Source organism: Nipponia nippon, unplaced genomic scaffold, assembly GCF_047370975.1.
Source record: "Nipponia nippon isolate SJK-2023a ecotype South Korea unplaced genomic scaffold, ASM4737097v1 scaffold_7, whole genome shotgun sequence".
In the NCBI taxonomy this organism is placed as follows: Eukaryota; Metazoa; Chordata; class Aves; order Pelecaniformes; family Threskiornithidae; genus Nipponia; species Nipponia nippon.
In genome coordinates, this window is record NW_028262391.1 from 34,993,106 (window position 1) to 35,020,950 (window position 27,845).

The window sequence follows — 27,845 nt, forward strand, 5'->3', positions numbered from 1 at the left end:
GATGATCTCTTTCCTGCATTTGTCAGGGGCAGAAACATCCAGACATTAGTCTTCAGAAGTGCAAGCAGGATTGCTGAGGTGTTGGGGCGAGAGGAAAAACACCCTGTCCCACCCTGCGCTGCACCACCCACCTCTCCTGTGCCGTTGATTTTAATGCTCCCTCCAGACGGGAAAGGCAAACATGTTAGACCAGGAATCCTTTGCTTCAGCTGCCTGACATATGGTACCGCATAATCTCTGTTTCACTTTGACAGTGCCAAAACCCAACAGCCTTGAACAGCAGCCTTGAAATGTAATAGGATGAACACACAATGCCACAACAAAGCTGCTGTGTGGGGTGTGTAAATCTGTCCATCAGTTAACAAATTCCTTGTAATATTTATTTGCAAGAAGTTCTTCTGATCATCAGTTGGTTTGTTGGATGGGGGTTGCGTGATTTGGTTTTCTCAGTTCTAGAGACAGACCCTTGTTTTTGGCTGTTGGGGTGCTGTATGTGCAGGATTTCTATTTCCAGCCTCCCATTGCCGTTTTGCTGACCTCTTTCTCACTCCGTAGGGAAGCGCAAGTTAACACAAAGATTACAGTAAATTTGTTCTATGGTAAACTTACATCAAGAGAAGAAGCAGGAAGGCACTTCCACAAACCAATAATGACTGCATGTCACTACAGTGTGGCTCGTATATCACTGGAAATGACAAAGTGGTTTGAAGTGCATAAGAACATCAAAGGCCTCTTGTTTATTCAAGGTCACAGACAGATGGGATCTGGTGTATGGCAAGCTTATATGAAAGTTATGGTCGTTTGGAAACGGGAATGGATGAAACCAAAATTGGAACAAGATGTAGCCATAAAGGCAGAACATGACATGAAAAAAGATTATTAGCTCGGCACAGTTAAACTAAACTGGTTTTATCCCAATTAAGAAGGGTGATATTGGGAAACATTTGAGGTCCGTCCCTGCCCGAAATGACTAATTTTGCTTCTGGTGATTAGAAAACGTTTGTTTGTTTGTTTGGAAGTCATTTGTCTTATTTTGCATCTTTTGGAGAACAAGTTGACTTTTTTTTAAGATAATGCAACTTCAATATTGCCTTTTCCTTTTGTAAGTTGGTATTCTGATTATGTAGATAGTATTTCATTGGAAATCACTCTTCCTGAGAATCCTACCCGTGAATATATTCTCAACATTCTCATTGTAAGGATAATGAAGAAATGTCTCCGATGTTTTAATTGCAAAATAATACATTCAGCTTACATTTTCATGACCACAGAAATACTGCAGTGGCCTTTTTTATCTTCCCTTTCCTCCTCCTGCACTTAACCCAACATTAAAAATAAAAGTTAGCTTGTTTTTTTTGTGGAACGTCTAGGCATAAATTCCATTTTCCACCTTACCTTTATTTCCAAAAGAAAAACACAGCCAGATTCTCAAAACAATTTTAATCATCTCTTTGTGGCTGAGCAACTTAATGGTTTGGCTTAGATTTGCTCCAGCACAAGTGTCAATAATTACAAAGACTTGTTTTCCCAACATTTACCAGTCTCCTGCTATGGGGAAAACTTTACCGCAGTCAATTCATTGTTCATCATAATTCATGTTTTTCCCCTCATTTTTTTCCTTACTTGAAGATGGCTTGAGGTTTTAGTTTCAAATTCTCAAGTGTACTCGCTTCACCCCACCCACAAAGGAGTAGAGGAGGAGAAGGGGAGAGAGGAGGCATCTACCAAAAATGACCTGCATTTTCAATTGTACAGTAATTTCCTGTACGATTTACAGAGTTAATTTAGAAATCGACCACCAACCCTCATATTTTCTATAGGTACAAATCATGGTTCTTGACTTACATATTCCCAGATAGTTTTATAGCTACTGAGTCATGCTCTAACTTGTTCATCCAACAATCCCTGTTCCTCTTTCAGGCTGCAAGTGCGACATTGTCCGTATAAACGTTTCCTGATTTGAGCTTTCCTATGTTTAGAGAATACTTCCCATAAACTTGTCAGGCCCCTAATTAATGCACTGGACCACTAGGCATGTCAAACAAATTACATCATTTTTTGTATACATCGCAGATTCCACATTTATTAACTGGGTTTAATAATTGCTGAACTCAAAGTTATTTTGATTAATACAGAGTTTGAACCCGGCTTACTGGTACTGTCTCTGTTTTGAGGAAGAGACAAAGTCTCAAAACAAATGTTACTGGATTATAAAATTGATAAGAATTGAGTTTTTTTAATGAGGCTTGAAAAATCTGAGGGAAATAATCTTTATCGTAATTAATTTGCAGTTTCTGTCTTGTCCTCTCTATCCTGCTAGCAGGAAAGAAAAAAAGGAGAGAGGACAAGGTACGGTTTAAAACAAAGTGCATATTTTCCTCTAATTCTCCTATTGAGAATTAGTGGAAGGTACAGAAACAGTAAAATTTGACTAGAGATTTATTTGGCTTGAGATTTCTAGTCACCTTTTGAGAACAGAAATTTTCTGAGTTAGTAAAACAGTCCAGCTTGCTTCTATGTGGAATATCCTTACTCCAGCTGAACTCCACTTTAGCTGTAGAGTTTAGAAAGTGAGAATTTTCATTCTTGTAGTGCTTCCATGTTTCATCTCCTGATTGCTGCGAGAGTTTAGGGAAACGAGCAGAGCCCAGGAAATGCTCTGGTTTATGTAGAATGGTGGTCTTTGAATGGTGCCATTACATTTGCACCACTACAGACAGAATTGCCTCATCACTGGAAGACTCGGGACTTTTGGTGATTTATGAGTCATTTGCAAACCATCTTACTCCCAAAACTCCATCACAGTCTCCTCCATTTTCAACTTGTTTCTATGGGTTATAATTCAGGTAATTTTCCAAGCATTTTCCCAGAAGGGTTCATGCAAATCTTCAACTCTAGTGCACTGGTACTTCTAGCTAGAGTTTGTTAAAGAAGTGGGACAGGGAAGGTTTGTAGGTTACATGTTTTGTTGGTGTGACTTACTGGCTAAAACATGGATGACTTGTCACAGAAGGTAGCCTAACTCAGTGCCATTACTCCTGGAGTGTTTGAATCCATTTTCTTTGTATACTAGGTTCCCACAATTGACTGAGAAACCGCTTACAGAGACTTTACCTCATTAAGAGAATTATGAAATACAATTTGGGAAGCCTAAATACCATTAATGAGAGAACAAAGTGATAAAGTGGGTCTAGAAAGGATTGTTTTGCAGTGTAGTTATTCTCACTTTGACTTTGGCTAATTCAGGAGGTGTAACTCAGGTGTTGATATCCTGAGTTAGCTCTATATAGTAACATTAATGCTAATAGAAGAGGGCCAGCACATATATCCATTATTCAGTTATGTCCTACCTAAATCTGTAAAATACCACTTAATCATGGCTAACCACTGGGTAAATCTTGTGCTGATTCTTTTCATAGAGGGTGAATTTCATCCTTATGCAATAGATCTCCATGGATCTAACATATCTTTTAAGCTGTGCTTTCATATTACAGAAAGCCATCTCGTTTCTGTCAAGAAATACAGCTATTTTTTTCCAAGTTATGAGTGCTTTTTTTCTTCTTCTATTCTGTGGCTGCTGAGTGATTCATTTCCCAAATGTTTACAGAGAACATCTAGTGGAAAAGGGGATCATGACTTTTTAAAATACCTATTTAAAGAAGATGTCTCAATAGTGCTGTGTAATCCAGTGCAGCTTCTCTCTCGTGGCCAGAGCCCACGGCAGAGTTTGAATCAGTCTTAGTCAATCACAGTGAAGGATTTTTTTGGCAGATATATTTGGCTATATTAATTCTAAATACTTTTTTATTGTGATGTAGCAGATGTTAATTGAAGCGGCCAGATGAAGTATTTTATCTTTACTCACTTTTAGTATTGTTTTAGGACAACCTAAATTATTAGATTCTTGTTATTTTAATTTATGAATATTATTTAATCATTTTGTGAGTACCTAACAGTGATACAATTTTATGACTAAGATACTAGAAAATTCTTCTTCTCTGCAGTCTTACATTCTTTAAATTAAACATACCAGATATAAAAAATGGTTTAAAGGTAGGCATTAATTTTGTCAGAAGTAGATGCTAATATTAATTTCTAGGCTTTGCAAATAACTCAGCCCGTATATAGGTTGTGATTTTCAAATCCTGAAATACTTTGGGTCATATTTATTTTACCTTTTGCATTCAAAATTTAGAAGGGAGAAAAAACTAGAGAGATTGTTTTTTAAACATTTAAAATCACTATAATAACAGATCTTTTAAATTTTTGGTTTTTTTAGTTGTATTTAGTGTGTTTTGCTGAGGAAGGATTCTTCACACAGGACAGAGTTTGATTTTGGTGTTTTTTGGGTTTTTTTTGTTTATTTGGGTTTTTTTCTTTTTTCTTTTTTCTTTTTTTTTTTTCTCCTTCTGTGTCAAAAGAAAATTCTCTTTCTGGTGGAAGGAGATTTATATATCCGTAGCCACATCTCTGCCTCTCTTGAGCCAATTTTGACAATATGGCTCTTGTGCAATTTTGCAATTGTAGTCAAATGGTAACAGGCTGTGATCTGAAAATACAAGTATACATATGGTATACATGTGTGTTTCTATGGATGTCTATGCAGAATATAATATGCAAGCTAGTTCAGCCAGTAACCTGTGTGTCCAAGTTTTGTTGCATTCATACACGAGTAGAATTATTTTCCGATACTATGGTGTCTTTCTGACGTGATGAAATGCTTGAGATATAAAATCTCAACACAGATCATCTGCGTAACTTACAAATATCTGTGGTGTCCCTGTTTCTTCCAATTACTTTCATACTGTATGTATCCAATAATAAATTATAGGTGTGTGTGCTGCCAGCCTTGTTCCATCAATCTGAGATCCAAAATTAAAGCTGGGTTCTTCATAAGAAGTCGCTGTTACTCCAGTCAGTTACAGAAAAATTTGTTCAGAACTCTGAGCCAGACTAGAATCCAAATCACTCTTTTATAGCTGCACAGACCTTGCAGAATTAAGGTGAGTGGAAAATAATAAAAATCTGTTCCTGTTGCTAGCAGCAAAGAATTATAGTTCTGAAATGGATTTCTTGCATAAGATAATTATATCCTAATCACAGCTGTGCTTTTCAAAGTTGTGCCAATTTTACAACATTCATCATTAAACACCTGGATTTGTGTGTTGTGATAGTGTTTCTGTGTTGTATTTTATGTATTTGAATACTGTAAGAGTGCCTCTCCATATTTTTATGTATTGTTTAAGCCAGCTGATTTTAATGCCTGAAAGCTGATGAGTAGCCTAAAGGTATAAAGTTGCCCATACTGATCCAAATTACTTTCTATTGAAGCGTTCCATAGATGTCAATGGATTTATATCAGGCTCCGTATGCAATATATGTGTATACAGATTAGAAGAAGGAATTAATGAAGATTTCTGAGGTCTGTGAAACTTAGGCAGGTCTATATCATGAAGTATATATCTGAGTGGGCTACAATATTGGGGTTTACATTACGAATTTGGAAAAACGGTTGCAATTATTAACAAATGAAAGGTGTTTACAAAATAGGCTTGATGCTGTGCTTTTGTCCATGTGTATGTTCTGTTGTGTGTGGATCCAGGGAGATACACTGCTCTAAGTGTTGCTAAAAAAAAAAGAGTCCCGTTTAAATCCTTCTAAATACCTACTCAGTTTAAGGGACGAGACCGGAATGTGGAATGAGGCCCACTGAAATGGCACTTGAAAAAAATATACAGCAATATTATTATTATTTTCCTTGTAGTTCAAGTTTGATTTTAAACATATTTAGGAAGAAATAAAAATGTTTTAATGCTGAAATGTTAAAATGCTTTTAAAAGCCGAAACCTAGATCACATTTCTAGTCTCTCAGTGAAGAAGTTTTCACCTCATCTGGGTATTTTCTCATTGGCTTTTCTTGGTTGATCATCTCTGTTGTTTCTGTTTGGCAGTGTTAGCTAACACAGCCTCTCTTCTCTTGTAAAGGACATATTAACCTTCCATATTTGCAGACAAGAAATTGGGGTGGAGGTGGTAAAACTGATTTAATGAAAGTTCTAAAGAAAGTATAGTGCAGAGACGGAATAAAATCACTATTTCAGTCTGACCTTGCTATTGCAGCTACAAAAGCTCCATCTTATATGTAATACATATAGTGGAAATTATTTAGAGGGTGTAAGTCACCATCTTAATAGGTGAAGGCAGTTCTGTAAGAGGCTCAGGTGAAGCAAGGCCATCCTGTAACAGTATGTAGTTCCTTGTCCAAGTCAGAGCAGGGAATAGCACCGGTGTGCAGCTGTACATGTATGGTGCCAGAGCTCCTTTGTCTCCCAATACTTCTCAGATAAAATATATAATAAGAAAACTCATGCAGTTGTTGACCTTTAAATGTATATTATAGTCTTTCATTTCATGGTTTTAAATAGCTATTTTCTTATTATAATTTAATACATGTTATGCCTACAAACCTGGAAAAATTGGTTTGTTCCATCAATTTCAAAGGAACACAAAGTACACTCTGTACTCTGTTGTAAAAGTTTTATTAAACTTGATAGCATTTAAAATAGTTTTTGAGAATTGCTGACACAATGATTCTAGGTTCTTCTTGGCTTGTATATAGCCCTTGCAGTGCTTGCAATGAGAAGCTTATTTGCTGAACTGGTAATTATTACTGTAGTCACACCAGTCTCTGACCATAATGCCTTTTTAGGTCTCAGTGCATTAGATTCAAGAGAAGGGTAAAGATCATCTCAGGGAACAGTTTGCCCTGGGGGATTTCAAGTGAGTAGATAAGAGCATTTAAACTGTTCTGCAGCTCTTGAATGACGGGCACATTTTGTAGGGAAGCCTGGAGTGGTGCTGGGATGGATGCATTGATATAAAAGACAAATCAGCCTCGTAGCTGTCAGCTAAACCCGTCTGTAAAGCAAGATGTAATGGCCCTTTGGATATCTTCTTGTATGAATGCATATTGTAGAAAACAGATCCTTAGTAATGCTGCAGAGGAGTGGATCCTCATCTAATAACCTAAAATGAGTTCAGTTTTCAGTGTGAGGGTCACTAGTCGCTTCTAGTACTTGCCTTGCTATGCACCTTTTTGGTGCTGCAGAGACCCTGCTGATGCCTGTAAGGGTTAATGTGACTGATCAAAAAATGTAAATGCAGCTGGTTTTATGGCCTGTTAGGCTTCAATGAATTCTGCTAGTTCTGAGAAGGTATAAGAAAGGAGTAAAATGCTGGTAAGCCCCTTTCTCAGAAATTATGCGGTGGTAAATTAGGGCTGGAGAATATCCCTTTTGAACTGAAGGGATGTCTAATCTAGAAAAGTTTTTCCTAAAGTTTGTATACTGATATCTGTAGGTAAAGATAGTACCTGCACTGGGGGGGGAACCTTAAGAACATTTTGTGTAATTTGAACTGCTATTAATTTTCATGGTATTTTCTCTTGGCTTCTCCTAAACAAGGAATCGAACCTTTTAATACTTGCCATGATGTAAATATATTTTCTTAAGAAGGCAGTGATGGAAGAGAAGGAGACACAGCGATATTAATCTCTGAGGAATTTTTGAAGAATGGAAATTCCATCATGGCTGTGTCTGACCCATTTTCTTTTAAGAAAATTGTTTTAAAAGCCTGGTTATAATCAGTAGTTAAGCAATATGAAATAAAAGTATGCATTAGAAAACCATGCTTATGATTGGCATAATTTTTAAACCATCATTTTACCATGGACCTGTGGGACCTGGGGCTCATAATGGAAATGCTTGAGATTTTGAGAGTCCTGCCGCAGTCCATCCAGGCCAAGCAGCATAATTCAATGACTGATGGAATTTTTGGGGTGGAAAGAAGAGTGGAAGATGGCTTTTAACTATAGCCTTGTAGTAACATATCTATGTGTGGTGATACACACCCAAGGGGACTCTCAAAAACCCTGAATTAATAAAGCTGTGTGAGGTGAGAAAAGCCTTGTTGCAACAAACCAACAAAAGGGTCGTCGGGGGCAAAGGAGAGAAGAAAACCCCAAGAACTCATCTCTCCTTTGTGAACAGAGCATAGTAGTCAGCCAAATGGTCATGTATTCTGTGCATTCCTTTTATTTTTCATTTGTTTTCTTGGTTAGCGTACAACAAAGAACAGCAGTGATGGACAGAGCCACAAACCCACAATGACTGTATATATTACAAAAATACGGACGATGCTTACAGGAAAGTGACACAGCAGATTTAAAATGTGTGGTAATGTTAAAAATGTCTCTGTTTACTCTGGTTCCCACACTTTGGGGAGTTACAGGCATATGCTTTTCCCTTGGCATGAATCTGACAGAGCACTTAGTGCCTACTGAAGGCTAAGTCAAGTATAGCAGCAGGGCTAGGCCCTGAGGCCTAAGTAGCAGACTTCATCATCCATCATCCCCTGACAGATGATTTTGTGGCTCTCTATTACATAGGGAGAAAATGTTCACACAATGCACAGTAAATATAGATACAAGGAGGGAGAATCGCCTTTGGAAAATACTTTTGTTCTTATCTGTTACCAAATCATCATTGTTATTAAGAGCATTTAATTAGCTCATTTAAGAAAAAAGGTCAGGGAAACAACATTAAATTTAAGTGGCAGCAAGGAATCAGGGCTGCACAATTTCCTGTAATCAGGTTTCCTTGGAGCACACGATGTTGGGTATTTTTGTAAAAAAAACAAACACACAGAAAGGAACAAGTGAAAGTTACACGTTACCTTAGCTAAACATAAATTCCTGTATTTTTTATGCACAGGAAGGTTGGTTTGTGTGTGTGTTGGTTTGGTTGGGGGTTTTTTGTTTGTTTTTTTTTTTTTGGTTTGTTTTTTTTTGAAACTGTTGGTAGTTTGATATTTGAGGTATCCTGTATAAGGTAAGCGGATTTGAATATTGGCAATTGTATCTCTGCCACACTGCTGTATTTGGGAAGGGTGGGGTTTACAGTGGTAACTGGGCTGAATGGGTTTTATGGAAGAGCATGAAAGGGTATGATACCAAACCCTCACTGTGTTTGAGTTTACTTATGTGGGAACAAATTTCAATTTAGGGGGACCCCTTGTAATCTGCTGGACTTCATAGTCCTGGTAGATGAAACACAGACAGGACCCAAAGGCTGGGAATGGGAAGCTGTCATATGCAGATGAGAGAGGAGGCAAGTTTTCAGCTGTGACCCGTTGCTGGAGTGGTGCAGCCAGTGGTGTGGCAACTTGCTGAAAACATTCTCAGCTGAAACAGGGTAAAGACTTCTTTTGCCAAGGATGTGCTTATTCATACAAATTAGTGTAGGAAGCAATGGCCTGTGGTTTGAGGGTAACGCAAGATTTGCTGAGTTGTGCTAGACCTACAGTCTACAAGTCTATTAGAAATATATGCAATTTGTATCATCTCAGGCCTGTGAGCCCTCCTGAAATGGGATGTCACTTGAGAATATTTATAGGTCTCTCTTTCCAACTGAAGAATATCTTTCTATGTAGTTTTTACTACTTGGCCACCTTTTGGGCTTCAGAGAGCCTTAGCACAAGCTGTGTCAGAGCTTTACTATTATTTTGTCCTGGCAAAACCATACAAAACTGGCTATCAATGTGCAGGCTTAGACATCACAAAAATGTTTGGATCTGACCCTCACCACCTCTGCACTGTGTATTTCTTCACCTCACAGGGCAAAAATACTTTCAGAAGTGTTAAGTGTTATTGCATTTTGATAAAGAAGTCATCTAAGGACCCAAGACAGGTTTATCTAGTAAACTTAATGGTTAGTTATTATTTGGCACCACAATGATTACAGCATTTTTTTGCACATTGAAGAAAGATGTTTGTCTAAGAAATTCTGAAGTAGTCTTTTACATCATCTCTTGGTACTTATATATGCAGCCCATAGATAGCCTGAATAAACGGGTACTTGCTGAAGTGTGCTATTGACACTATGGTAAACGGAAGGGATTGTTTGGCATTTACTGGATGTCATAGAAAATTCAGATGAGATCCTTAATATTTGCTTTTCCTATCAAGGTCATCCAAACCACTAAAAAGCCATGAGCTGCGGAAGGAAATTCTAAGAGTTCTCATGCAGTCATTGCTAGAGAAATAATTTCCTTTAGTATCCATATGTTCAGCATATTTGCCTTGTTCTGTCTTTGGTGAAGTTGTGGCATTGCTTTTAGGGGAGAGGAAGAGACAAAAAAAAAAATCTTGCATATAAAAGTTTTTGGCTAGCCTATTTGAAAACAGTGTTATTGAATCTTTCTTTGTTGTCTTACCTTTCTGACTAACATATAAAGTTCATGAAAGGACATCCCTCACCTGAAGTGATGTTTCCGAAGTCTCAGCTAAAGTGCCAAGTAAATGGAAACACTAACTGCTAACCTAGACTCTGCCAAATATGGCGCTTTGGTCCCATCCTGCAGTGTGACATAGCAAATAGTCCAATGTTTTTGAGCACTGTCAATAGACTGCAGCTGGTTGTTTTTAAATGTGTGGCATTTACAGATGCCTTTTCTACTTTCATATCTGCTAAACTCTGGTGGTCTAACCACATATCAGCAAGGTCAAGGTGTATAATACATACAGACCTCACTGAGTTCCTTAGGTTGGTTTGTTTTTTAATAGCATTGGACGCATTGAACCCACATTATGTATTTCTGCTGTGGTTAGAAGGAAGCATGGGTCTGAATTTGTCTGCGAACAGGATATTCTTTGTGTATCTTCTTTTTCCCCTTTTTATTTATCAACTTGTTATAGGTGCTGTAGTTGATGTGATCCAAAACATCACCAGGGATACATATGCATGTGTTGCCTGGTGTCCAAATCTCTAACACAGCTGATTAATTTAGGTTGGGCCACCTAGTAGGTAGCCCTAACCTGATCCAAGTCAGTCCAGTTTTGAGCATGGATTGGACAAGATGAGCCCAGAGGTGTCTCTTGGCCTAAGTTATTTTAAGATTTTGTGATTCTAAGTGTCTCTCGGTGTACAGTACTCAGCTAGCAAGATCTCATAAAGGCAGGCTGGTCTGTCCATAAAAGCCCAATGGCCTTGGGGGAGCATTGATCTGCCCAAGTTACTTCTTGGCAGGAGAAGCACAACCTCTGTTTCCCGTTTTGCCTGCTTTTATAGGTTTTTTTTCTGAGTCTGGTATGGGGTTCTGCCATGGTGCAGAGGATTACTCTTCTGGGTCGGCACTCATTGCTGCTGTGGTTGAGTAATTGGCTCAGTAAAAGAGATGACTAGTTGCTTTGAAAAAGCTTGCTGCGTGTGCTGGCATGTTAGGTGGGCATAATAATAATGTAGGTCTTGCTACACTGCACTTGTGGCATGCTTGTTTGTGAACTCGGGCCGTTCCTGGCAGGAGCGTTCCTAAGTGTTGGGTCATCCAGAGAAAGAAAACAGAGAAAATAAGCTGAGCTACAGACAGGACCCATGTTAGTGTGTTTTGTATACAGCTGTTCACATGCTGAGCCCACTGAAAGGGTCATTTAAAGACAGCTGTATAGCACTCACTGGTGCTCTGATGTCTGAACCCGGAGATTAAAATGCTGTGTAAAGGAGAACCCCCAAGACAGTGGCAGAAAGAGATTATGGTTTAAAGCAGGCTGATGGTCAGTAATTAATCCTAACTGGGGAGCTTCCTATGCTGCCTTGCACTGACCTTCTGCAGCCTTAGCTGTGATTGGAACTGATTTGAAACATTTCTGTTTGCAGCTTTAAAAAAAAAGCCTTTTTATAAAACAGAATTTTTGTGATAGTTTCCAACTAAAAGGCCTCATGCACAAGCACAGCCACATGTCCTTTTTCAAATGCAGAAAACTCTGACAGCTAAGGTCCAAAAAATGTGAGGAGCCCCTTCCAGAGAGCAGATGTCAGAAGGAAAGGAATGTTCTTGGGATAAAAGGTCTAAAACACCTTTGCTTTGTATTTTGTTTTGCCTATTTGAGGATATTTTTCTTAAAAAAAAAAAAAAAAAAAGTAGTATAAACCTGATGACAGCATATGCTTGTAATGAAGCAGGAAAGTCTTGGTAATCCAGTACTTAACTGTGGTCACTGTGATGCAATGGAACTCATCAAATCTAAAATGTCATGCTTGAAGCTTGGGGATGCAAAACCTTCTAGATTGAGATAGGGATGGGATAGAGGTTTTGGTCAAGAAGAACGAATTTCCTAACCAAAAATTCATTCTATTTGTGAATGAATAATGACTTGACTAATTATTACTATATTTGAGGGGGAGAACAGCTGTTCACCGAATGTATTTTTTTTTACTCTTTCTTCTCTGTCCCTCCAGTGAAGTTATGCTTTTTCATTCACTGGCAAAGATGAAAGTATCATTCATTGAACACTCAACTGGTTTGGTTTAATTTTCCTAGGTTTCTGAGAAGAGAGCCAGAAATCAAACCTGGAACCTGTTGCTGCTAATCAAATCATGACAGAAAGGTAAGAAATTACCTCTTTTCTTTCCTAGAGTTTGGGCTCTGTTCCATCTACTCCTCACTGCTGCTCATAGTTGTATTTCCAAAATTTTGCATGTCATCTCACAGACACGCTTTCCTGGAATCTGAGTATTCACCCATAAAATTTTTTGTGAAAGGAAAAAGGGTTCAACAGCTTTTGTGACTAGCACAAACTGGAGAAAATTCTCTATGTAAAAGGCCTATTGTCACCCATGTATTCAGTTACTACTGCATGAAGGACTTGGGGCAAGGCCAGCAAGACCATTTATGCAAGAAGATGGGAGGTTCACATATTTTTATACGACTTGGTTGGGAGCATTCAAACTGTGGTTTGGTTCTGGGATTAGTGTCAGGTATCAGGTTTTACACTACATGTTCTACCATAGTGAGTTCTAACAGGATGAGCAAAAATGGACAGGCAATCCCAACTCCAGATTTCCCAGCTCTGTCACTTTTTGCACTGTAATTTTACTTTTTTACTTTATTTTTATCTTTGGTTTATTAGCACAAATATTCCCGAGGACAATCCACATCGGCTATTTATGTTCATAAACCTATTCCTATTTGTTCCAGCAATCTCAGCCAAGAACATCCCAGAATTGACATTTTTTAAATCCTTTTGTTTATGGGAAATTTTACACATTGGATTTTCCAAACATTCAACTGGGGAGTGATCACTGCAAACATCTGAGAATACTTTAGCTGTTCTAATTCTCTCATGATGTCTTACTGATATCCAAAGAGGGAACAACTGCTTGTTTTGTAAACTAGTCTGCCAGGTTTCTTCAAAAGTTGTTACAGTCCCAAATTTTCTAAGCAGACATTTGTATCTTAAATACATTTTGTTTTGCTCCTCTATAGCTAAAGCTAATATTTTCTCTTCATGGCATGTGTCAGGACTAGCTTTTTCAAGCATACAAGGTCTATTGTTGGGAGGTTTTAAGTGGAACATAAGCTTAATGCAAGTCTTCTGCATAGGAGTGAATTTTGCCCTACTTCAGTCTCTTTAAATATAAGTAGATGTAAATTGATCACCAAACTTGGAATTCAATTTTGTGTTTTAGTTCTGGTTAAAATAAACACTACTGAATTTTGAAAGTTCAAATGTTCGTTAAAATGCATACAGCACTGCCCCTGGGATCATATCGAAAGTATTTGTAGGTGAGCAATATTAATACACAATTTGCAAAGCAATAACCCATATCCCAAGTGAAAAGGAAACACTGTGAAGCTAAAAGGTAAATAATAAATACTGATGAACAGGGACTCTGGAACATCACAATTGGAAAAAGTGGTAAATCCCAAGGTTTTAGTTGTTTTGCTCTTACTTATTAACTTAGGTACAGAGTTTTGCTGTTTCCTGCTGGTGCCCTGGGAAAAAGGTCTTTGTCACTTTTAATGACAGTTTTCAAAATGTTACCAACATGTTTTGCCTTGTTCACCCAGACTTAAAAAAAAAAAAAGGCATTTTTGGCAAACAGTAGAGGTAATAAAAGAGAGGCTTCTGCCAATTATTATTGGCAATTATTGATAATAATGATTTGCTAGATGCTGCAGGAAAATAGCAAACCAAGGCATTCATTCCTTTATTACTTCATGGTATGCTGATACTGATCCCTTCAAATGTATAAGAAAATGGGCAGGCTTTTTGGGACTAGCAGTTTAGAGCAAGTCTTTCAGACTTTGTCTGGCAAGGACTCCAGTCCAGGCGAACACAGCAGTTTTGAACGTATGAAACTGCCCACAGACTTAAAATTAAGCACAGATAAAAGTGCTTCCTGGAGCTTTGGTTAGGGGACGCATTTTGATCAATGAATGAATCTATGACTCTTAGCAGAGACACTCCAATGCAAGAATGATGCCAGTGTTTTTCAATCACAGTGCCTCTGCTGAAATAGTGATTGCTGTCTGACCTACCAAGGAAAAGGTGATGTGAGCCAGTGAGCTCAGAGAAACCATTGTTCTGATGTTCCAGTATAGTGAAGTTGCTAGGATATAGAAATGCTAAATGATTGTGACCTACCCTCAGAACAATACCATGATGGCTGGCTGGGAACCACCCTGGAAGTAGGGAGCAAAATTTTACAGGGGATTGAGTTCTAAAAATGGCCAAACAATTCAAATCTAAGACAGCTATCTAACAGGATAAATAATGTAAAACATCCAGGCTGAACAGAAATAATTACAGTGACATCACTGGAAAAAAAAAAAATTAGTTGATGAAGAAAGTGTGTGAAAATACCAACAGCAATTAAGGCAAGAGGCCTATAGGCTGAGTAATTCTCTTTAAAACAGAGCGCCATGTGTATTTTTTACAGAGGAAGTCTAAATGTTCATGGTAATTTAATGGACAGATTTACATTTATATGTAGTAGGAATTTTTCAAAACTATTTTTTAGTAGTGAAAGAGGCTTAGATAATGTAATATCCATGTACGATTAAAACAGTAAAGTTTTGATGAATTCATCCCAACTCATACTTCATTATTAATTGGAAATACTTATAGATTTAGCTACTAAAGGTGTGGTAGCCTTATGGGCTGAATTTGTACTAAGGAAGGGGAGAATTTTAAGGAGAGAGGTGTCATCCCAAAATCCATGTCATCATGTGACATCCCAGAATTTTACAAGAGAGCAAGAATCTCCTCAGTACTTCAGCACTTTGTAACATTGAGGTGAGGACTAGACTGGACAGTGATGAGTCGGGATTAAGAAGGATATAGCATCCTATACCTCCAGTTCCTAGTGCTCCAGCCAAGGGGATGGATGGACTAAGAGAACTGTGGCTTTAATGGAAAGCACAGAAATTGGTAGGGTTTGCTTCCTTCAGTCTAAAAGTTGGAATTTTGAGAAGAAGAGGGGGCTTGCATTGTTACAAAAAACACTGCCCACTTTGTGTTCCTCTGGGTCAGTGCATGGATTAGCCAGTCTTTTTTGTATGTTGAGCTCAGGTGTTTATGGATGTGCTGGGTCTTACCATGTGGTACTTAAATACAAATTGTACTGTTTATTCTGCAAACATCTATACATGGGAGCAGTCCCACTGAACAATAGGAGAAGCTATGTACCTTGAGGGAGAAGTCCTATGTTATTGGCCCGCTGTGAGCTGAGCACTCAGCACTTGTATTTTAAGAAAATACTATGGCTCAGAAGGTAGCTCCTATCATTCCTGAGCCAAATTCAATTGCTTGCTGAACCACAGCATTATCTCTGTGTTGAAAAGAATTACCTTGGTATAGCCAAAGATTCAATATTTGTCTTTCTAAGCACAATTTCCTTATTAATAATAAAAAAAATTGTGTGCACTGAGTACAATACAGCATGAAAAAAAGGTACTCGCACACTAGAAATGAAAGTATACCAGTGTTTTGAATAAGAGACTCCTCAAAAATATTTCCACCTTATTGGTATCTCCAAGTCAAGAAAAGAAAACCAGTTTTAAGACAGTGAACCAAAATTTTCTTCCCAGCCACAATATTTCCTGGAAAAGAAGAACTAGCAAGATGTATAAAGTAGGGAACATGCTACAAGGCCAGCCAAGCCTGCCTCCTGTGGATAGTTAATCTATGGCCATAAAATTATATTGCTCTTTGTATTAGTCTTAAATGACTTGTACATACGTCCATTGTTGTCAGCTTAGAAAGTACAGTGATGAAACTTTGGTTCCAAATGCTTAAACATTTTGTCATATGAAAAGAACTGAAAGCAGCCCAGTTTCTTCAACAGTTGCATTAAGCCCTAGATGGCTAGGTTAGAAAGCAGTCTTTTCTAAGCATTCTTCACAGGGAAGCTGTAGGAGAATATGTTTTTAAAGCTGTTTAATTTTTGCTGTTCTGTCTGAGTATTGTTTGGGAAGAAGCCTTCTGTCTGCTTACAATGATCTGATCTGTACATTGATATTATTGCAGGTGCTAAAATTAAGTGGACAATCAGCCACTGGTTTATACAAGTAACTACAGCCTCCTTTCAGCAAATAATTTAAGTATTTGAGCTGGTTTGAGGAGAGGGGGTAAAGTATACAATCAATGTGAGTTCTTTGAAATTGAGTGCTATATCTAGTAAGGAGTTCTCTGTTAATCCAGGATCTGGCTGGACAATGAGCCATATTAATAGTAAGAACTGCTGGAGAGATGAGAGGGCAGAGCCAATACAGTTTGTGGCATAGGTGACTTGGCTTTGTATTAGTCGCCACACAGCTGATTTTGTTTTTTCTTCTGTGGAAGTCTGTCCTTTGTACTGGCTTTTCTTCTTGGGAGCAGAGAATCAGAAGAGAAGTCTATTCAGGAGAAAACACTGCTTGAGTTGAAATATTGCAGAAAATGGTGGGGGACCTTGAGATTTAGCTTTGGGGGAATTAATTTACTTTTCAGGTTTAAAAAGGAAAATCCCCCCCACCCCAAGTCTGTCTGAGTCAGGCTGAAACTACAAGCACTGGGGGGTCCGAAGGGCCATGGAGGACAGGTTGTGTGAGAAAGTGATTAGTGTTCTCTGAATTGCCAGGCTTCAGCTACAGATAAAGTTGGGAGCATCAGAGAGATAAATTTAGTTTGCAGCATCTGGTCTTCTCTTATGGGAGTCTCCACAGCACGAGAGCTTGCAGAAGCAGTGGTGAAGCCCAGCTAGCCTGCGGCCAAGGGATGAAATGGGCTCTACTTTGCCACTGACCAGTGCTTGCCGTTGCCTACGCTCAGTTTCATCTACTTCCGTCCTGCAGGCCATGTGAAGTGGCCTCACCTTGCATTTCCACTAGCTGTGCCACAGGGCAGAGAAGAGCACACCTGAAGACACGATGCACAGTTCTTCACATGCAGAATGAGCTTTGTGCTTAGACTCTCTTTACATACTCTATTATAATTCTCCTGCTCATCTGCATGTGCATAGATAGTCAAATACTAAAATTGCTTTGTAGGTACATAGTTAAATCACCTGAGTGGGAAGAAGGGGTCCCATGGGAGTGGCATCAGACCTAGCATGCATGCATAGCTGGCTATTACACTCCTTTTCAAAGTAGTTCCTACATCTGTTAGGCTTAAGGTTTTGGGTTATGCCTGGCAGATGTGATCTCTTCCACAACTGCAACCCCTTCTAATCTTGTAACAGTTTTAAGGAACAATTAGCAGTTTTACTCCTTTAAACCAGCTAAAAGGTCTTGTCCTAGGGCAAATAAACAGTTGTAGACAAAGTTAGGCTTCTTTCCCATTTTTTGAGTGGCTTACAGGACTCCAGGTATGGAAAAATTCTGAACTGAGGTTGAGTGTTCAATGAACTGGTGAGTGATAAAGAGGCTGTTGTGGTTTAATCCCAGCCAGCAACTAAGCCCCATACAGCTGCTTCCTGACTTTTCCCCCCTGGTGGGATGGGGCGAGAACTGGGAGGGTAAAAGTGAGAAAACTCATGGGTTGAGATAAAGACAGTTTAACAGGTAAAGCAAACGCACTCAAGCAAAGCAAAACAGGGAATTCATTCCCTGCTTCCCATCAGCAGGCAGGTGTTCAGCCATCTCCATCAGCAGGGCTGATGATCAGCAGGGCTCCATCATGTGCAATGGTTACTTGGGAAGACAAATGCCATCACTCCAAACATCCCTCCCCCTTCCTCCTTCTTCCCCCAGCTTTTTTATGCTGAGCATGACGTCATATGGTGTGGAATATCCCTTTGGTCCATTGGGGTCAGCTGTCCCAGCTGTGTCCCCTCTCAACTAGCCTGCTCGCTGGTGGGGTGGAGTAAGAAGCAGAAAAGGCCTTGACTCTGTGTAAGCACTGCTCAGCAATAACAAAAACATCCCTGTGTTATCAACACTGTTTTCAGCACAAATCCAAAACATAGCCCCACACTAGCTAATGTGAAGAAAATTAACTCTATGCCAGCCAAAACCAGCACAGAAGCATTTGTTGTGTTTCTTAACACAGTATTAGGATAGCAGATCATTAAATATTTTCCATTACACAGGGCATGTAGGGGATTGTTTTGGAAAGGTGAAGAGACTGTATTTTTCCTTTCTGCTTTGGTTCCTACCTTGTTCTGAAACAGCAGGGAGAGAATTGCATTAAAAAAAGAAAAAAAGACTGTGGTGATGCAGTTCAAAAGAACTCTAATGTTGCTGTATATATTGTTTCATCCCATGTTTTAAAGATTTAGTACTAGAACTTAGAAGGTCTTGGGGAAATGTCCCTTGTGAAGCAGCCTTATTCTCAAGTTTGCAAACTTAGATATAGTTAAAAGGCAAAAACTGAGGCAACAATAACACTGATCGTATAATAACAATTAGGGGGAGAGAAAGGTGTGGTGGCTAAGGGCTTTGATCTCAAACCTGGAATACTAGGCTGTCTTCCTAAACTGTTTAGGGGGGAAAAAGGCTGAATTTTTTTTTTTTAAGCATTTGCTTCTGATTCTCTAACTTTGTAATAGTGGTGTATAGTAATATAATTTAAACAGTCACATTAGTAAATATGTGCATATAGAAAGGGTTGGTGGCTGCAGTGGCATAGTCAGCTCAGTTGTTGTGAGAGATGAGGACTAGTTACACACAGTTTAAAGCAATGGGAGAAAACACCTCCAAAAATGTGAATTTCAAACTTTATAAATGGCTCAGACATCAGTGAAGTAGTATTGCTTCCAGGCTTGTCATGATGAGCCCTATTTCACTTCCAGATAGCAAATAGCTTTGCATTGTAATCAGTCTTTGGCCGGCATTGTCTCTTCAGCTGTGTGCCTACAGCCCTTGGTGCTATGAGCCTTCAGGCCTGACTGAGACTTGTTTCATGTACCACATGGTGGGTAATAATACAGGAGGCCTCCATCTCCCTAAACTAAAACCGATTCTTTATTAAGAGTGCAAAGGTTCTGCATCTGTAGATTGCACTCAAGTCATGTGCGTGCAGAGTAGCTTAAGTGGTGTCCAAACTCCAAAAAATGAAAAATCGTGTTCTTCCTTCCAAAGTCTGTGGGAGGGTGCTGCAGGTACTGCCTCCCTATAAATATTTCAAGAGAATGCACATGCTAGAACAAACAGTTAATAAATGAATAATTTTTTTAAAATAGTTGTGTGTGCATACACATATATGCACACACAAACATATGTTTAAACAGTTGTAGTTGTAGGGAACTCTTTCTGGAGGAAGGTAAAATTTCCTATATTGAGATTTCTTGCATTTTATTCCAGAGAGTCTTGTTCTGCTACTGTTAGAGACATATTGCTCAGCAAGATAGTAACTGATCTGGCACTTCCAATTCATCTATTTACCTGTGTTGCACGGAGACTGAGAATTTAGGGCAATGAAAAATACTTGCCGCTTGGTGCATGTATTTTCTGCACTGAAACTAGAAACAGTTTAGCAACTTCACTCTGTTTTGCTTTGTAATTTATTGACATGGATTCCTAACGTCATGCTGTTTTTCAGAAAGACTTTTTGGTTTAACAAAATGTAGATAATTGCTTTGACGTTTTGCATTAAGAGAACTGTTTAGCTTGCTTAAAAGTGATGACATTTTTTGTAATTATATTGTCTTTGTTAATACACACACAATGGCTTGTAATATTGATGCTATCTTCCAAAAAACTAGCTGGTTAAGAAAGTACAATAGCTGGGAATGTAAGGATAAAACAATGAATTTAGAGATAGAGAGTCAGCTGATATGATTTAGTTCACATTATTCACTTAGGGAATAAAAATGAATATTTGAAAAATATATTAAAAACCTAAAGCCTCATCATTTTGCTGCTTCTTTTGGCATATTTGCCAAGGGACGTAACTGTATGTTAGGAAAGAAAATGGTTTCTGGTTTGAGATTCTATTAAATAATCCCTTGGTTGATTTAAAATTTACTCCAAAAACTGCACTTTGAAACTTGCCATGTATTTATATGCAAATGCAGGGGCAAATCTACCAATGCTTACTTTGTGGCATCATTCTTATTTGGAGTTTTGGTATTAGTGTGTGTATCCACAGCAGTAGTTGGTAAATTCTTTTTTTTTTTTTTTTTTTTAAGTATGCTGTTTTCATGACTAAATGTGGATCTTTTCACATGGAAACAATTGTGTGCAGAAAATTGCTGGAGCAATTTTGGAGGCCATTTTTAATTTAAAAATTTGCTCATGCACAGTGTGCCCTTGTTTCTGCCTAAAAACATATTTTAACAGTCAAGTAATATAAATTCTTTAAAAATGGAGTTTTATAAGGGAAATACTGATACAATCTTAGTTACTTGCATAGCAATTTTACAAATAGTCCCTCCCATACATTTATGCTGACATCTCATTTCTTTTGCTTTTCCCCCAGCTGCAACTGCCTTTTTTTTGATGGTTACTCTTTTTGCTATTCACTGTTCGTGCATTGACAAGAAAATTCTCTGCTGTTTCCTTTTTACAGCAGGTTTTCATGAGAATTAAACCCCAAACTAGTTATGTTGATGAGGGAATATTTGAATCATTTGGTCAAAATTGATACAGTTACTTTGCAATTTCAGGACGTTCTGAATTTAAAATTTCTTCTTTCACATTTAATGCCTTTTCTCATTCTAAATGGTGTTTCTGCCACATTCATCAGTTTTTATGGTACACTGTAAATTGTTCCCAAGTCTTTTGTGGTGATTTAGACAATTTATCTATTAACAAAATTGTAATACAATAATACAATAATTTTCTGCTGCATGCCATAAAATTTTCAAGTAATAACACTTTTCTGTCAAAGATGCTGTGACACCCTAGAAAACAGTTTAAGTAGATACTTTACTGCCATTAATTATGGTGTTTCAGAAGGTTTTCAGTGAAGCCGAGCCCCTAATTAAGCATGGAAAGCAGCTTAGTACCTTTTAGAATTATTTAATCTTAAAGCAGAAATTAACTAAGTTATTTCTCAGACGAAGTAATTAAAAACCTGCACATGATTTTAAATATGTATTTTTCTCCTGGTCGCACAACTGATTCTCAGTGCTTCATTCCTTACTAACTGCATGGTTAACCTTAACGTATGCACAGGCAAATTCAGTTTTGCTATAGTAATTAGTATGCAGTTTGGGGGGAGGGGGGAGGGGGAAGCAGCAGCATGTATAGCAAGGTTTGTATTATCATATATATATTATGCATGTATTACAAAGAAGAGATCACAGATGTAAATAGACCCATTAGCAATATAGATTATTTGCATTATTTCTGTGAAGTTCTTTAATTGCACTGTAAGAATTTTAAAATGGAGAAAGAATCAAAGGACAAAACAGTGTTAGGAAGTTCAGGTAATGCAATGTAAATCAGAATTGAAGGAAAAGTAAATTGATCCATGTTTTTAGGAATTGTTCAGAAATCGCATAGCCTAGAAAACTCATTGTCACAAGATTTTGCAGAAGGGAAGAGACTTAGAAAAGAAACAGAATTAGGCATTAAGTAAGTTAGGAAACAGACCTAAGAAACCCTACAGAGGTTCTGTGGAAATAATTGTGTGTGTGTATATTTATTTAAAAGACAATGTGTTCCTGTCAAAAACCAACCAATGAGGTACTACAGTTGTGGGGGTTTTATTTGGTGAAAAATGTGTCCTTTTATTCTTCAGTGATTTTGTTTAGGGATTCCTAAGGAGGACAGAGGTCACAGAAAATTACGGAATACACATTCAGCCAGAAATAAGCATATACAGAAAGAGATAAAGATGTAAAATAATACCTAGAGTTTTAGAAGTCATGTAAGACTATCTAGCAAAGGCAGTTTCTAACTGGTGAGGTGTGTGAAAAGATTTTTCCCTTGCATGCAGGTTTTTCCATAGCTGCATAATGCATGGGTTTTTTTCACCTCTCTGAAACAGCCAGCAGTAGCCCCACTTAGAGACTAGACAGACAACCACTTACCTGACCCATAGGAACAATTTCTCATCTGCTGACTTCAAATTTACTAGACACCAAATCTACTGGCACCAGGAGAATTCCACTCCCATTGTTCGAGTGTAATGCAGTGGGCGTTTTATAGGCAGAAGGAAGGCTAGTGTGGGTGTGCTCTGTCCTGTCGTGGTTCAGACAGCGGCAAGCACATTCCCAGGTCGCACGCAATTGTTCCTACATGTTTGCTGATTACTTGACAGGGACTCTTGAAGATAACTAACTCTGGTAATAATTACTGCCCTGGCTAAAGATGTTCTGTCTCCCCACCATTGTTCTTCAGGGTTTGGAAATAACTCAAGTCATATGCTGGGTTCAAAAATCAATAGAGTGAGTCATTTTATGGTTATTTGGGCCTTAATAAAGCTATGGGTAAAGAACTCATTAAGAATCACTTACATTTACATGGCCTTGTCTCTCCTTGATCTGAAAGCTCTATATAGCAAGATGGTTGAAGTTCTTGATTAGGGTAGCAAGATGTGATGTTCCCTTCATCCAGCAGTGACTTTTCAGAAAATAGTCTGTGTAAGAAAAAGAAATACTGAATGATGCATGATTAATCAGTACGTATTTGTTCATGTTTCAACATTATCTTCCTTTCTGGGAATATAGTAGCAATGAATAATTTTAACATCAGAGGATGCAATCCAATCAATGATGGTTTTGACTGACTAAGGATTTCTAGGTTTTCCCTATGAAAAAGCCAGTTGACATTCATTAGAGCTTAAAAAAAAAATTCAATACAACTTTTTTACTTGAAAACCAAAAAGTTAAGCTGAAAGATGTTTCACAGAAGCATGCAAATGCTGCTGAAATCTTTACATAAAAAAGTCAGAATGAATCGTCAGCTTTCTAATTTCGCTTCAAGAGTATCGAATGCATCATTTTATACTTACTGATGTATATTTAATACATATACACTATAAAGTATCTTTCACATTTTAGTACTGTGAAAGTTAATATGTTGATTTCACATTCAGAGGAAAGTATATAATGGTATTAAGTTGATTTTTTTTTTTTTGTCACAGGAAATTCCTTGTTTATCTAGTGGGGGAAAAAAAAAAAAAGGAAAGAAAATGCCAAATTTTCCAAAGAATTCAGATTCTAGATTTTTCAGTTCTGTGACTGTGGTAGCTGTATGAAAAGATGCTTTTTACATTTAGTAAATACATGGGAGGGTACTATCTCAATATTTATGGTATATTAAAGTAACAAAATGGTGCAATTTTTCTATTTATTTCCCCTGATGATAGCATACTTCTGATGACAGTGTGAAGGTCCTGCTCTTAGAAGCTGTATAGTTCTTTCTGAATATGGAGCCAAAAGGATGAAGAAGTTCATTTGTTCAGACCCTCGTTGCTGCATAATGCTTATTCAAACAGGTAGACTTGAAGTTTTCACTTTATCAGTGTCTACCATTTTCTCAGGGTAAGCTGTCTAAAAAAGTGCTCTCATAACTGGCCCCTTTGGTTTAGAAATTAGGAGAGGCAGGCAAGCCTCTATCTGTGTAGAGCTGTTCAGAGAACTTCGAAGCAGGAAAGGGAGCCTATATCCTTCTGCTGTTGCACATAAGAAATCATTACTCCTATGCTCTCATCTTCCTGCTCCATTTGTATGCAACACCCACCAATTCTCCCTTTCCATCTCTTTTCTCTCACATCTCCATATGCTTCTCAGTTGAAAAAGACTTCTCGGTTAATCTATGAAATGTGTACACTGCTCTCTCCTTCAAAGAAATTCCTTAAAACCCAACCATATTTCAATTATAGTGATTCCATACTTCTATTTCTCTGTATCATGAGTTATAAAGAGAATTATTTTAAGAAATGATGCAGCAGTGAAAAAGGCAAAGGAACCTTAAGATGCATTAGGAGTGGTATTTTGAGAGGAAATGCTAGTTCTATTCTAGAGGCTGTGGTACAACCTCAGAAATATTGTGTAGTGTTGGTCACCCATGGACAGGAATGTTCAGGAAAACTGGAACAGATGTAGAGAAGGGTCATAAGGATTACTAAGGCAATGGAAAAGCCTGTTTTATGAGAAGCAGCAAAAGGATTTTACATGTTCTAGCACGGCAAAATAAAAGCTGAGGGCTTATGGTTTCTGTCTAGGATATAACAGTTGGAGACACATGGGAAAGTACCTAAACTAACTGACAACATAGAAGAAAACAATAGTTCTTGAATAGATTTTAAATTATTTTTATTTTTTTTTCACTCTGAGACCAGCCGGGGTCTTAATGAAATTATAGGGAGAGAAAAGTTCTGTATGCTTTCGTGGAAACTATGTGAAATGCCAGGAAATCAGAACATGCGCCTTAGGAAATCCTTTCATATGAATCCCGCAGCATTGTAAGTTTTCTCCATTAATAATTTAAGTCTTTTACTTTGTCTCGCACATCTGCTGTAAAACATTTAGCCTCACGCTTAGACATTCCTTGTCTTCCACATACTTCCTGTGTGATATTAGGTAGGTCACCATGTCCTTCTGTTTTCCATGTGTACAATGTGTATATTAGTATTCCTTACCTCAAAGGGATGCTGGAAGGATAAATATAGTAATGGCTGTGTTGGCAGAGGCAAGTAAATATTTTATCATAGGCAAGGAATCTCTTTGCATTCATACAATATTTCTGTTACATGGTATCATTTCCGTCAGAAAGCCTATATAAAGCACGCAAGAATAATAATGAAATGTTCAGTTAGTTCACTTGCAGATATTTGCATATCTGCATTTCCCAGTTTTTATGATAAAGAATGTAAAATTGTTCCAAGCTTGTTCTGGGCTCCCCAGTATAAGACTGACATGGGCATACTGGGGTGAGTTCAGCGAAGGGCCACAGAGATGATTAAGGAGTGTCTGTCTTAGGAAGGGTGGCTGTGGTTTTTCAGCCTGGAGAAGAGAGGACTTGGGGGGGACCTTATCAATGTATACAAATATCGAATGGGGTAGTAAAGAAGATGGAGGCAGGCTCTCGGTGCTGCCCAGGGACAGGACAAGAGGCAGTGGGCACAAATTTAAGTATAAGAAATTCTGTTTAAACAAAAGAAAAAAAAAAACCAAACCTTTTTCACCTTAGGCCTGGTTGAACACTGGAACAGGCTGCCCAGGGAGGTTTGTGGAGTCTCCATCCTTGGAGATACTGAAGGGTCAACTGGACCTGGTTCTGGGCACCCTGCTCCAGCTGGCCCTGCTTGAGTGGGGGTGAGGGCTGGACTAGGTGATCTTCAGAGGTCCCTTCCCACCTCATATGTTCTCTGTGACCCTTTGTGTGAAAATGAGTGAAAGAAAAGAAAAACTTCCTCTTGTAAAATTTCTGGAGCAAGTGAATCTTTATATATTTCATACATACTATTAAACTAAGTACAGCAGGACTGAAACATGAGATTTGATTATTCTTAATAGCTCTCTGCTACCTAAGTGCATGGAAGCTTGAATAAGGTATGAATGGTGAATTTTATACCCTAGTGTCACTTGGACTTTTGCCATTGACTTCTGTGCAGTCAGGATTTTAGTGTAAATGACTCAAAGTGGAGAGCCAGTGTTGTTCTTAGAGCTGTTGTTTTCATTCTGGATCAGTATTGATTTACTTCTCAAAAGGGAAGGCTTAAATCTGTATACTAAAGTATATAACGACATTTTTGTTTTATGCTTTGTAAAGCAAAAAGAAAGGTACATCCTGTAACAGGGATCTGGTGAGAAGAAAATAACTTGTGGCTTCTACATCAATTTTATAAAATAAATGTAATCCTACCCTGTGAACAATGGAGGGTTAAGTTAATGTCCAAGTTTAAATTTTCTGTAGTGACAACCCAGAACTCCAAAGCAGCAGACTCTTTCCCAGTGCAGATATCTTCCTGATTAAGTTGGTTCACAAAATGAAAGCCTTACTGTTCTAAATCCTAAAGGAATAGTGTAAATATATATTTTTGTTCCAGCAATGTAGTTCTTCCCCAAATAGTAGAAACGTAGACAAAGAAAGCGAAGAGGGACAATGGTTCCTCAAGGAATCCTTTTATCTTGGTTATTTGCTTGTGAGGGAAACATTCACCTGCATCTGAGAGATGAACCATGCTGAGATGCACTGGAATAGCTCTAGTCCCAGTTTATAATTCCAGATACATTTTCTTTTGAAAACTTTCTAAACATCTTGTTAAGGCAAGATTCACCATTTTTAAAAATCAGCTCAACTGTCTAAAAAAGAACAACATCAAGATCTGTCCCAGAGGGACTCCTTCCTGGACAGAGCTTTTTGTTCCATGATGAGAGACAGAATCAGAGCTGTCCAAATAATAAAAACCAGATTCCTGAAGTGATGGGGGGGGGGGAGACTCAAATTTGATTTATTGGTCATTGTAGAGTCTGATTATCTGTTGTGAATTTTCATGTGGCCACTGGTATACGTCAAAATGTTGTGAAAGTTTAATAAAAGTTTGAACGTGAAGTGCATTTATATTATTTATTGTTCTACTCCACTTCTGCTTAAAAAGTAATAATAATGTGCTATCCAGTCAGACAGCTGAAAGTATTCAGTAACTAATCAAATGCCATTAATGGCAAAATGTGAAAATGGAATACAAAACGGTTCTTTCCAGGGTTACTTTTAGACTAATTTTAATTGATCAGATAAGATGTGTAAATTACAAAGACATTTACAGAAATTAAAAGCTGCTTATGAAATGTTTGTAAAGAGATTGCAATCAGTTTGGTTTTGACCCCTCAAAAAGTATTATGTAGCTAGCTTTTATTAACCTACATTAGCTAGTCATATCTCTTAGAAAATAAAGGGGGGGGGGGGAACAGTCGTAGGTACTGTCCTTGTCACTTTTTAATACCAACCACACAGGCTTTATTCAGAACCAATTGTCGGTCCTTATAAAATGACGTTGTCTTGTAAGGCACTAAGAAAGACAGACAAATGCTTTAATGTAAAATTAAGATGTCTGTGGTGTCAAACTGGACGGTAGCTCCAAAATGCTGTGTCAGTTGATCTACCAATACGCATTGCTATGTGTGATGGCACTTCTCCCTTTAGAAGGTAACTTCATGATTTTTGCGACAACAATCAAAGAGCATTGCTGTGACCTCATTTGCATTCACTCCTTCAGAAGTGATTTAACTGCCATGTTTATTCAGTCTGAGGCACAATCCTGGTGGCATCTCCAGTGCATTCTAAACTTGCAACAGTAAAAATGATAATGATTTAAAATGCAGCGTATTTTTTTTTTTTTTTACCATCAAAGTATAGTAGCATGATTCCCCTTTACATGCTTGCTTAGGCTGCTCCTATACAGCAGAAGGTTAGCAACCAGAATATCAAGGTTACTTTTCAGACTGTGTAAGTATACTGAATTATGGAAAAGATGGGGAGGGAGATCAACAGAGTTCCAGGTCTAAGTGTTATATAATTTGTGGAAGATTTTGCGGAGAGGATGTTTTTCATGGAATAAAATATATTTTCTATCTTCTCTGGGCTTCTGAGGGGCTCTGGCAATGCCCATGCTTTCTTCTGTCTGCATGTTC

The 27,845-nt window shown here is 38.0% G+C and overlaps 1 protein-coding gene across 5 annotated transcripts in view; it reads left to right on the plus strand.

The window, feature by feature from the left end:
* Window positions 1-27,845, plus strand: part of LOC148050999 (uncharacterized) — a 269,483-nt gene that overhangs the window by 84,438 nt on the left and 157,200 nt on the right. For all 5 annotated transcript variants that reach the window (XM_087740409.1, XM_087740405.1, XM_087740406.1 and 2 more), the window contains one exon: window positions 12,376-12,442. In XM_087740409.1, coding sequence (XP_087596535.1) covers window positions 12,432-12,442 — 11 coding nt within the window. In that variant the 5' untranslated portion in view covers window positions 12,376-12,431. The remainder of the gene's footprint in view (window positions 1-12,375; window positions 12,443-27,845) is intronic.